The sequence below is a fragment of the Panthera onca genome, chromosome A3 (assembly GCF_046562875.1).
Source record: "Panthera onca isolate mPanOnc1 chromosome A3, mPanOnc1 haplotype 2, whole genome shotgun sequence".
Lineage (NCBI taxonomy): Eukaryota > Metazoa > Chordata > Mammalia > Carnivora > Felidae > Panthera > Panthera onca.
Window position 1 is genome coordinate 32,113,865 of NC_138341.1, and position 12,790 is coordinate 32,126,654.

The 12,790-nt window shown below is 38.7% G+C and overlaps 1 protein-coding gene across 6 annotated transcripts in view; it reads right to left on the reverse strand.

Moving 5' to 3' along the window:
* Window positions 1-12,790, reverse strand: part of MAP4K3 (mitogen-activated protein kinase kinase kinase kinase 3) — a 209,717-nt gene that overhangs the window by 14,709 nt on the left and 182,218 nt on the right. For all 6 annotated transcript variants that reach the window (XR_013554758.2, XR_013554757.2, XR_009615898.3 and 3 more), the window contains 3 exons: window positions 8,823-8,881; window positions 7,705-7,808; window positions 3,062-3,233 (listed from right to left, as the gene is read on the reverse strand). Coding sequence is in view for 3 of the 6 variants with exons in the window: in XM_060653129.3 (XP_060509112.1) it covers window positions 3,062-3,233; window positions 7,705-7,808; window positions 8,823-8,881 (335 nt within the window). In the remaining 3 variants the exon portion in view is untranslated. The remainder of the gene's footprint in view (window positions 1-3,061; window positions 3,234-7,704; window positions 7,809-8,822; window positions 8,882-12,790) is intronic.

Below are 12,790 nucleotides of genomic sequence, written 5' to 3' on the forward strand. Positions count from 1 at the left end.
TTTTTTTGTAATTGTTTTTTAATGTTTGTTTACTTTTGAGAGAGAGAGAGAGAGAGCGCGCGCGTATGCGCACGGGTGAGGGGCAGAGAGAGGGAGACACAGAATCTGAAGCAGGCTCCAGGTTCTGAGCTGTCAGCACAGAGCCCGGCGCAGGGTGTGAACTCACGAATTGCAAGATTATGACCTGAGCCGAAGTTGGACGCTCAACTGACTGAGCCATGTGGGCGCCCCAAGAATGCTTTTGAAAAAAATATTATATTTATTTATCAATCAATAAATATATACATATATATACACATACACACACACACACACACACACACACACACACACACATATATGATATAGATCTGTATCTGTATCTATATAGAAAGCACAAGTGGAGGAGGGGTAGAGAGAAGGAGAGACAAGAATCCCAAGCAGGCTCCATGACATCAGCGCAGAGACCAATGTGGGGTCCAAACCCATGAACTGCGAGATCCTGACCTGAGCCGAAATCAAGAGTTGGACGCTAACCAGGCACCCCCAAACAGAGAATGTTTAAATGATTTTCCATGAAGTGAAAAGTAGGCTACCCCAAACTTTGTACGAACATCAAAACTGAAACTGCTGATCTACAGGCCTTTGTTTCTGGCCTTATGTGTCCTTGAGAGTGGGTCTGATGACCTACAGTTACTGTTTTCTACTTCCTACAGTATTAGTCTTAGGACATCCAAGGCCTGCCGTTAGACCTTCAAATGTATTTTAGACCTGGTACGTCTGTAACCAACCAGAGCTGAAAGGACACGGAACAGGCCTCCTGGAAATCAGATCTTTGTAGCTCTTACATACGTGGGTGAAAATTAACAATCTGAACACATCTATACAATCGACTTCAGTTCAGGAAGCCAGGCTAGCATACCAGAGAGAAAGTCAGGAAAATAAGGTTTTACCAACTGCTTGTATCAATTAGTTACCAAACACTAGAATCACCCGGAGATCTTTACAAAATACTGATGCCTAGCTGCCACGTCTAGATATTCTTATTTAATTGGCGGCGTATGTGACTTGAGGTATCAGGAGTTTTAAAACTTCCCAGGTGGGCTGTACAGTGCAACGCAGTTTAGGAAACCAATGACTCAGAATTTCATATGATGCAAAACTCTAACCATACTTTCTCTCATTCAATTTTTACCTTAGCATCTCAAAACCAGAGATGAACTGTAGTTATCATACTTAGTTTCTATTGTTGGGATGAGCACTGGGTGTTAAAGGTAAGCGATGAACCACGGGAATCTACCCCAGAGACCAAGAGCACACATTACACACTGTATGTTCGCCAATTTGACAATAAATTATATTAAAAAAGAAAAAAGGAAATCTAATGTTAATTCACAAAAAAAACTTCCAAAAAACAAAAAAATCCAACTCCTAATAAAGTGATTTCATTACAGTAAGAGAATGAAATCAGAAGCTCCTTAGAATGAAGGTACCCACACAGCTGTACAAAATTCTTCTGTGCAGAAATCAGGCCCTTCGTTCAACAATTAGTAGAAAAGGATTTAAAATTAAAATGCTTGGGAGAAATAAGGTATTAACTGAAATCCACTAACAATAAAATATCAATCACCCAATAATGCCTTCCTATTAAGCAGGGAGGAAGAGTTCAGGAAAGCAGGAGTGCACCCGCTGTCTGAAAGGGTAGATAGGTGTCTAAGAGAGAATGCAGAACAGAGAATTCTAGGGAGCCAAGGAAGCCACATCACGTTGTCAAGGGCCAGCCATGTTTTCCTTCAACAATGTGTCCTTAAAGGAAAGCTGTCTCAAGTTTCCTGGGCTTCAGGAAGTCATGTAATTGTCTCTAGGTTTTTGTGAATGTGTTTGCGATGATTTTTTTTCAGTGTCAAAGACCCACAACTCTAAGTTTTTTCCTTTTGTGAACACTCTTTTAGGCTTCCAACAAACTCCTGACTATTCAATATTTATCGGCCAATTGTCTTCTTAATATTTCCCTAAGAACCCAAAGACCCTGACAAAAGGCCTCTGCAAGACCTTTAAAAATTGCCTTCTTGGGGTGCCTGGGTGCCTCAGCTGGTTAAGCATCTGACTTCGGCTCAGGTCATGATCTCATGGTTCATGAGTTCGAGCCCCACGTCTGGCTCTGTGCTGATGGCTCAGAGCCTGGAGCCTGCTTCAGACTCTGTCTCCTCTCTCTGCCTCCTCCTCCTCCCCTCTCCTCCCCTCCCCCACTCATGCGCGCGCTCTCTCTCTCTCTCTCTGTCTCTCAAAAATAAATAAAACATTAAAAAAATAATGAAATTGCCTTCTTAAATGGCCACTGTCTATTTTACAGCAAAACACTGTGCAGTGTTATTTTTAAAGGGGAAAAAAAGCAAAAGGAGCTCCATAATAAACACAGTGCTTTAAAAATCAGGAAAAAAAAGACCATTCAGGTCACTTTTTTTAAAGTGTAAAAAGTTGAATCAGATTTATTTACCACGAAACACAAGTTTTACTGATATGTACTGACTACACCAACAAGATTGGAGGTTTCAAACTATAATCAAATTTCTGTAAAAAGATAATTAATTGGAAATAATATTTCCCAAGATACTAGTATGAAGAAAGGATCTGCTACGCCACTGGGCAACGCAGATCAAAATTTAAGAAAACAAATTGTACAAAAGAATGATTTTCAAGCACCCTCAAATATTTTTGTTTAGCTATATTTATATCTTAATTATGAATCATTAAAAAATTCATTAAAGTGACTGCATAGTACCTGTGTCTCAATTACCAGAATATGATGGAAAATAGACTCAGTGCAGTTTTTGCTTTTATTTAGATCACCTTTCCTCAGCCTGAGGCCTGTGTATGTGCAGTTGACAGGGCGGTGCCTGTGTCAGCGTCACCGGCATCAGCCGGGAGCACACAGAAGAGCAACTTCTCAGGCCTTGCTCCAGATCCACCAGATGAACTCTGGCAGTGGGGGCCAGCAGGCCTCCGGGGGATTCTGATCCATACTCATGTTTGGGAACCACTGATATGTATTGGCCTTAATAACTCAGTAAAAGTCACAAACCTGACTCTGTAAACCACGAAGAGGTAGAATTTGGGTTGACGGTTTCAAATCGAACCACCTGGTTGAAGTCTCTCCCTCTGCTGACGCCAACACAGACGAGAGGGTACTCCTGTTCGGGAACTACCAGCATTTCGAACACTCGAAGCGGACAAGGTATAGGAAAATCTATGTGCTAGACACAGAAACAAAAGGACATTAAACAAAGGAAAACGGAAGCCAAATAGTGTCACGAGAGCACTAAGAATTTTTACTTCTACAAACACATGGAAAATAACTCTCTACTATTAGGACTGCTTCTTGTCACAGAAACTCTGGGTATGTAGAAAAACACAAATTATAAAGTATTTGATTTGAGGTTTAACACTGTAAAATGTTGTTAAGTTAAAAATCACACAATTTTAAGACATTAGGGCTAGAAGGGAACTTATAAATCACCTGTCCAACCCAGGTGGTAACTGAGATCCAGAAATCTGGGGACTGGCCCAGGGTCCCCCAGACTTTGTTGCAAAGTCTCCTGTCTCCCCATTGGATGCTGCTTCAGTTATATTTCCCTGCTTTCTTATCCAACTGAGCAAACATGGATGAGAGCACAGAAATGCTAATTAGCAAGAAACACTCCTCTTATAAGTGTGGACAGTAAAAAAACCCCCATAAATAAGAGAAATTTAGCTTCTTGGCGCAGGTGATGCTATTCATTAACTCACTTATGATGCAACCAATTTTACTTTTACATAATTTCAAAAGTATTCTTACATTGCAACCAAGAGACTAAATAAATTCGTATTTTGTAAGTTTGGGAAAATAGATGGAGAACATTAACATCCTCAGTAATCAGGAAATTAAACCACGAGATAAGATCCATATCCCCCTGACTAAAATGAAACAAGTGACAGTAACAAGTATTAACAGGAGGAGCAGACGAGTGCTCACCAAGTGATGGGAGCATAAGCAGGGAAGGCCATGCTGGCTGACTACATTATCTGTGAGTGTCAGGGCCCTGCAATACTCTTATCCTTTCTAGAGAATACGAGCACACACAGGCACAGGAGACATGATGCAAACATGTTCACAGCAATATTGTTCAAATAACAAAAAACTGGAAGTAACTCAAATACCCATCAACAATAGCTAGATAAAGTTACGGCCTATTCGCACAATGGGAAGTCACAGAGCAATGAAAATGAACAAACTAGAACCATATCCAACAACTACACAAATCTGATGCTGCACCAAAGCCAGACACAAACGAATACATACTTTATGACTCCACTTACATATTGGGGAAGAATCAGGTAAAATTAATTCTAATTTTAGGGGCTTAGGGGTGTACGTTTATACAGTGAAAATGGAAAATAAGGGAGCTGACTCCTAGTGGATGGGGTGCCATGGGGAGTTCAGAGGTGCAGATGATATTCCTCACAACAGAAAAGGTTGTTTTTCAAAAAATATGGGTCTTATCCATATGGTAGTAAGTCTACTCTTAGTACGTTTTAGATTTTGTTGTTCTCATGAATGGGCTGTAATTTCATTTAATTTCCCCCAAGGTTAGTATTGGTAGTATTTAACAAAGCTACTGAATTTGATTTATTTTTTAATCTGGCAACATGTAAATTCTGAAGAAAATAAATTCTGGAGAAAAACAGGTGAAACAGGTCCACCATAACTATTATTCTTAAAAGTGTCAGAAAATACACACACACACGTGTTAGAAAACACAATGTGGTCCTTGTGGCTAGAAGGTGAAGCTCTATGTGCAACTGTTGTTCCCGTATTCCTTCCTTCCCTGTGACTGCCAGAGTGCCTCCATCCCATGGGTACAGACACTTCTTCATCAACACTCCCCAAACCCTTCTCTTTAGAAGCTTTCCCCTTACCTGGGGAGAGGCTTTGGATAAAATCTGTCATATATATATATATTTTTAACGTTTATTTATTATTTTTGAGACAGGGAGAGACAGCATGAACGGGGGAGGGTCAGAGAGAGAGGGAGACACAGAATCCGAAACAGGTTCCAGGTTCTGAGCTGTCAGCACAGAGCCCAACACGGGGCTCAAACTCACAGACTGCGAGATCATGACCTGAGCCGAAGTCGGATGCTTAACTGACTGAGCCACCCAGACGCCCCTAAATCTGTCATATTTTTAATAAGGTAAAACATTTAAAATAATTCTCTTTGAAATGTGTTAAGGGCAGTACAGTAAAAAATAGTGCTTCTTTGTGTGTGTGTGTGTGTGTGAGCAAATAAGAAAACCAAGAGATTCTGAATATTTCTATTTAGTTTCTAATAATCACGTGTTAAGTCATTAACAGAAGAGGACTCCCGTCTAAAAGCTTTACATCCAGTTGCTGTTGGTGATGGTCCTTGAGGGCAGTGGCCATATCTTACTCATTTCTGTCTCCTTAAACAGCACTGTGCCTGGTTGGTAGTAAGTACGTAATTGTTTGCTGGGAAGGTCTTTAACTTACAACTTTTATGATGAAAATGTAGTCTAATAAATCAAAAACTGTCAAAAATGTCATGAAGAGGAGGATAAAGGATAAAAGTGTTTTTGAGTACATCTTGTAAGAGTGTAGAAAAGCAACATCATAAATACTAACCACAACAATGTCAAATACAGAAACAAAATATCCACAGGGTCTTGGAGCAGAGAGGCAGGGGAAGGAGAGCTGGGTTAAGATTCAGGGAGGAGAGTAAGAGCCTACAGAGAGCTCAGGGAGTTTAAGGGGAAAGTGGGAAGGGCGTGAAGTCTTGAGGGAGACTATACTGTAAGTCTAGTATCTTTGAACTCTGGCAACAGGCCTCATTAGCCAGGGCCAGGCTCCTTGGGACTATCCACTTGGAAGAGAGAAAATGTGGACGGGTAATTTTTAAGCTTCCCATGTCTTATACATTCTCTCCTGCATGCTCTTCATACCTAAAATTCCTTTAACAGAGAAGAGTCTTTGTTGTGTATTAGGGTAAGTGGTATAACATATCAAATTACACAAAAAATTCATTCATCCTATGGTTTAATCAGATTATTAACTGATGATATGAACACTGATATGATGAAACTATTTTTCATTCTACCAGAGGTTAAGAATGAAAGGAATAGGGAAGATGTACCTAAAATAGACCTAAAAGGGGAAAGGAAGGGGCAGGGAAGGGGAGGGCTGCTGAAAAATCAAACCATGTACACTTTACTCCGCCATTTATGATAAGGTGTATTTTTGTGAAATGGGCAAGAAAAAAGAGGAGCTGAGGACATAGCAATTTTTGCCATAAATGGGCTGATTCAGAAGCTCTGCTTTAGACAGTTCTTAAGGCTATTTATTTTTCCCCTGCAGCTTCTGGTTTAAAGAATTTTTGTTTCAGTGATTTGTGGCAATACCACCTCAATGGATCCAAAATTCTTGAAACTATTTTTTCATTTCTTTAGCCCTAGTTAATTTTGAGGTTAACAAATAGTGATACGAAATTAAAAATAGATTCCTCAGTCACTTATAAAATTTAAATAAAAGGAAGCTTTTATTATGCTGTATTATAAAATTTACGAAGAATCCACTCCAATTATATTCTGATCCCAATTTCCTTTTTTTTCAAATTTTTTAATGTTTATTTTTGAGAGAGAGAGTGAGAGAAACAGTGAGCATGTGAGCAAGGTTGGGCAGAAAGACAGAGGGAGACACAGAATCCGAAGCAGGCTCCAGGGTCTGAGATGTCAGCATAGAGGTCAACGTGGGGCCTGAACTTGCGAACAGTGAGATCATGACCTGAGCCGAAGTCGGATGCTTAACCGACTGAGCCACCCAGGCGCCCCTCCTGACCCCAGTTTCTACGGAGATCTCAAATGCTCAAAAAACTAAGACTACTTAATTTACATAAAATAGCAAAGGAAACAGCTTTAAAAAATTCCTTTGGCAGTCCCTTGGTGTGAGTGAACCTGTACTTCACACATTTTGAGTTAGTTTTTCCTCCAATTTAAAGTTATTGCTGAGTAGTATTAGATATTTTAAAGAATGTTCATTGATTACAGATTCTAGAGAAACTCAGTCACCAAAAAACCATTCATGGGAAAGCCTGGGCAAATCAAAATCAGCAGGCAGGCATGTAACTCAGATCAAGAACTTCCTTCTCAGCATGGTTACCCCTTGTCCTCTTGGGCCAAACGCCAACCTGCAGGTAATTCTCCTGCTGTGATGGAGCCGGTCAACCAGAGGGTACACTGGAACAGCATTTCACTGCTTTTCAACACCTCCGGTTCTGGATATCCGACTGTGTATGTGAGACCCTGTTTCCAGCTCCTACTGTCACTTCCCTGAACCATCCCTCTAGTCTCTTCTGAAACTTGTATCAGGCCAACTCATTTCCTTACGATCTGACGGAGAAAGTGCACAAGATGTGGCCCGACAGGGGACTCTCAGGTCTCACTATTTTTCGTGACTGACACTGGAAGTGGAGATGTAATACCCAGGCAGGAGATTAACACACACACGCAGACTTTCACCACCCTGCCACATAATCCAAAATCATGACATTAACTTGAGAATTAATGGGAAAACATGTTGTTGGGTTTTTTTAAGGAAAAAATCAGGAACAGGAAAATTGATTTCATTTATAAGCTTTTATACTAAGAATGACTTAGATTGCTTTTCGTGCTTACCTTAATTAACATAAATTTCTGCATTGGTTCAACCCATTCTAATAGAACAATGCTAGTCTGAAGCGCCCCACATAGGTACTTATGGCCTGTGTAAGGATTTCGCACTGTCAAGGCAAAAAAGTGTATGTAAGTCCTCTTATGATACAAAATCCTTATGATAGTAGTCGCAAGCTCTGAGAACAAACAAAAGCTGGCTGCTAGGTCAATTTCTTAATTAGACTACAGGGTGAAAAAACTTTCAGGTAACAGCAGGAAACTCCTTCATCACTTGCAGGATTTCTGTCTAATGCACAAACGAAACCGGTGGTTGTTTTGGGGTCTGGGGTGGGAAGAAAGATTTTGCATCTCATGGGAGCAGGGAGATTAGGTGAGGCAGCAGGACCCTAAAGGAAGGGTCCTAAGAAGATCTGGGGGGAAGTTGCCAAACTGATAGGCTACAGCACACTTCGGGACAGGTGATTAAGGATGCTTTTGGTAGTAACGTTCAGAGGTAGTAATGCTTTGGTTGCCAACAGCATGAAGACGTTAATGAAATCTCAAAATACAGGTTTACAAATAATAAAACAAAGCCTCAGAGTTTCTGAAGGGAAGAGATTTTAAGGGAAAAGATTTTTTTGGTTTTGCTTGATGCAAATAAAACAGCTGGTTGTTATGGGGGTGGGGAGGGATTCGGGGTCGTGTGTGTGACCAGAGACTAGAACCTTCACACCACAGGCATAAGGTTTCACACATTAAAGGCATGAAAATATATGCTGAATGAATAAATGCAGTCTCATAAGCCATTACCAAGCAGCATGTGAATGACAAGTAACAGGCCCCTTGGAGAACAGGGTGTGATAAAGTGCCATAATAAAGTCATCCTACTTTCTCCATTTATCCAGTCAATAAATAATTTGCAAAACAACTGTTATGTACAAGGTACTATATTATAGGGTTAGTCTACACGGAGACTGGATGGCCAAGACATTTGTTTTACTCAAGGGGTAAAAATAAACTATCACTGGCAGAATACCCTGGAGAAGTACTGTTTCATACCAGATTTAAAAATAAGCCTCACAGTGTTTTCTCATTCGCTCCGCAAAGCAGGAGAGCTATGTGCTATGGAACAGTTTACTTACCAACACAACATTTCTGACACCACTTGGTTTCAGGGATTTTTGCTGATACAGCAAATTTCCTAAATGTAAATGAAAATGAATATATAATACATGTAGGTAAAGTTAGTATATGATAATGGTATCATTACAGATTAATGGAGAATAAAAACTGGTGCTGACATAATAGGTAATCTATTAAAAATAATATATTTGATCTGTTTCTCATCCCTCTTCCAATCAATTCCAAATAGATTAAAGATTTATTAAAGTATGAAAAACAAGACTATAGAATATTTAGATTTAGAAGAATAGAACCATGGGATTTCCTTAAAAAATACAAAAAGAAACAAACTATACAGGAAAATATTAATAAACTTCTGTTTTTAATGTTTATTTATTGAGAGAGAAAGAGTGTGAGCCGGGGAAGGACAGAGAGAGAGGGGGACAGAGGATCCAAAGCTGGGTCTGTGGTGACGGCAGCTTCACCTGAAGCAGCCCAATGCAGGGCTTGAGTTCACTAATCACGAGATCATGACCTGAGCTGAAGTCGGACACATAACCAACTGAGCCACCCAGGCACCCCAATATTAATAAACATAACTGATACTTTTTTTACTTAGGGATCCCTACCACTTCAAACTACAGGTGGCAATTTGTTGAATGAATTTGAATATATTAACAACTTTGGTTTACCAAAAGAGAACACTAAAAAAATAAAAAGATATGCCATAAACTGGGGGAAAGATATTTTTTAGCACATATAATAAATTTAAGCTATGTAAAACATTGTCTTATCACTAAAACAATTTATAAGAACTTTTTAAAGACATTTTTATTTCTCTGCTCAGGAAGAGTGAGATATAGATTTTCTGTTAAGGTCCTTTACGGGTTCTGCAAACAGGTGATTCAAACTTAATATGTAAAAATCCATTTGTTTTTTAAACTACAATTAAAAAAAGTACCCATGAACTCAAATGGCTTTATAATGAAAATTAATATAACAGACTGCTAACGTACCAGGTTTTGCTAGCCTCAAATTATACTTCTCCATTTCTGTACACACAAACTTCTTTTACGTGTGTAAACACGCCACATATTAGAGGTCATTGTTCTGCACATCTTTTTAAAAAAACAAAACAGAGTTGCCCTTTGCTGGTAACAGAACTGTAGAGCATGTATGTGATGCGCAATGCCATTCCAAACAAGCTCAGAATAATCTTATTTTTTTTTAAATGTTTATTTTTACTTGTTTTGAGAGAGAAGGGCAGACGAAGAGGGAGAGAGAGAATCCCAAGGAGCCTCTGCGTTGTTAGCACGGAGCCTGATGTGGGGCTCAATCTCACAAACCGTGAGATCATGACCCGAGCAGAAATCAATTTGGATGCTTAACCAACTGAACCACCCAGGCACCCCAAGCTCAGAATAATCTTGATGTATGTTCCTATCACTGTACAACTGGCAGCTGAGTAATAATCAGTCATATAATGCTGAGGTATTGTAATTTTAGCTTTTAATATGTTTTATATGCCGGTATTTATAAAAATCTATAGTAACTATTGCTAACATTTACCGAGATCTTATTGTTTACCATGAATTTCACATGTTCTGTCAGTCCCTCTGATAATGCCGTGAGATAGGTCACAGTATAGAAATCTGAAGGTTAGGGGGTGTGCTCAGCACGGAGCCCACTTAGAAGATTTTCTCCCGCCTCCCCACCCACCGCTTGTGTGTTCTGTCTCTCTAAAAAAGAAAAGAAGAGAAGAGAAGAGAAGAGAAGAGAAGAGAAGAGAAGAGAAGAGAAAAAAAGAAAAGAAAAGAAAAGAAAAGAAAAGAAAAGAAGAGAAAAGAAAAGAAAAAAGAAGAAAGAAATCTGAGGGTTAGATTTAGTAATTTCCTCAAGATCACACAGTTAGCAATTCAGGAAGAACTCTACTCTAGTGTCTTAGCCTAACTGCAACATTCATAGTGATTCAATTTTGAAAACAAATCTACTTCTCTTTTATGATTCTGGATCACTTTAAAGAGTATTCTGAGTTTGCAAGGTAAGTTGTTAAAATCTGTTATCATTTGTAAGTACTTTATCCGTGTGAATTAGAATTTTGTTGATACTATGGTACCTAAACAGTGACACAGAAATTAGTCAGATACTGAGGGACTAAATGACTAAAGTGACAATCTAGAATATCTTGATTCAAATTTTGGGTTAAAGCCCCTATTGTTCCTCTTGACTAAGTTCATACTGGGGAGAATTTTACATTCCAATTCATAAATTACATTAATAATTACAAAAATACCCCTTTCATAGGCATTGGAATTTCATACAGTTTAAAATAAAACAAAAATTCCACATATCCTTAAATTAAGTAAACTGCTTGAACCAAAGTGCAAAGTACAGTTAAAAAAAATCTCAATCAAGCTTTTGATAGATTTCCACTGCAACCAACTTAATGTTCCTCGTCCACACTTGTGAACTTGTCCTTTGGCCCCCAATGTTAACTTAGAGGTTAAGTTACTAAATCTGTCAAACCCAGGAGGATTAATTGACTGCAAGGTTTTGAAAGATTATAAAGAATGCTACACCGTCAAGACAAAATCAACTACTAAGTATAGCTTAGAAGTTAACGATAATGAAATGGTTCAAAACTGAGCTCTGAGCAGCACACTGAAATGTTATAAAAACTCATAATTTTCTACAGTGATCTACATATAGACTTACCTTAATTTTAGTTATGATTTTACAAGGCAAAAAAACTTATTTACAGCACCCAATTAACTAGAATCCTGTGAACCAACATTCTCAATGTACTTAATGTAAGATATTTTAGGGTACATTACAGACACAATTCAATTTGCCATGACTAACAATAATGATAACACGACTATTTCTTAAGAGCCTAATATGTGCCAGAAACCATGGTGGATACTTTTCATACATAATTTATAATTTTTAAAACAATCTGCAAGATAGGTATACTGGTTCCATTTTACAGATGAATACCCTGAGAAGTTGTACAATTTATTCTAGGTCCTGAACCTAGTGAGTGAACAATGTAGGATTTAAATTGAAGTCTACCTGGATTCTAAAAATTATGCTTAACTGAAGCTTTACCATACAATACAATGAGTACCTATATTTATAATGAGAACCACAGAACATTATAAACTTCCCAAAGGAAGTTTAATTTGTGCTCACTTTACGGCAGAAGAACATAAAATTTTATTGTGCAAAAAAGGTTTTCAGATTTCTTGCCAGTAAATGAGAGAATTAAGAGTAGATTCTAGGGGCGCCTGGGTGGCTCAGTCTGTTAAGCATCTGACTTCGGCTCAGGTCATGATCTCATGGTTTGTGAGTTTGAGCCCCACGTCGGGCTCTGTGCTGACAGTTCAGAGCCTGAAGCCTGCTTTGGATTCTGTGTCTCCCTCTCTCTATCCCTCCCTGCTCCCACTCTCTCTCTCAAAAATAAATAAACATTAAAAAAAAAAGTAGATTTTACGATAACAAAATTGAAGAAAGTGGGAAGGACACATTGGTGAGTGCTACCAACACTAAAGACTGACTATAACAAAATTACATGAAATAAAAGCCTCGAGGTAAAGCACTCTTAGAGGTAACATCTTCCTCTATGGAAATTCCTTAAAGGAAGAGGTAACACGTTATTCAATTTTGTTTTAGCTACATACTAGGAAACTTTCCGCACATCTTGTATATTCAGTAAAATTTGAAGAATTGAACACAGCTATAAATAAACTACAAAGGTCTCTATTCTGACAAAATGATATAAAAAAGTGAATGTATTAAAGTTTATGTGCTTTACATTCCTGGGGGGGGGGGGCGCGCTCTTGTATATTTTAAAGCTTGGGGCCAGTTTCCATGCCCAGAGAATTTAGGATTATCAAGTCAGAAGGCTAGAGGAGATGTGCTGTAAGAAGACAGAAAATCAATAGCACCAAGTGGCAGCTGAGAGGAAAAGAGGGGCAGATAAACTCTA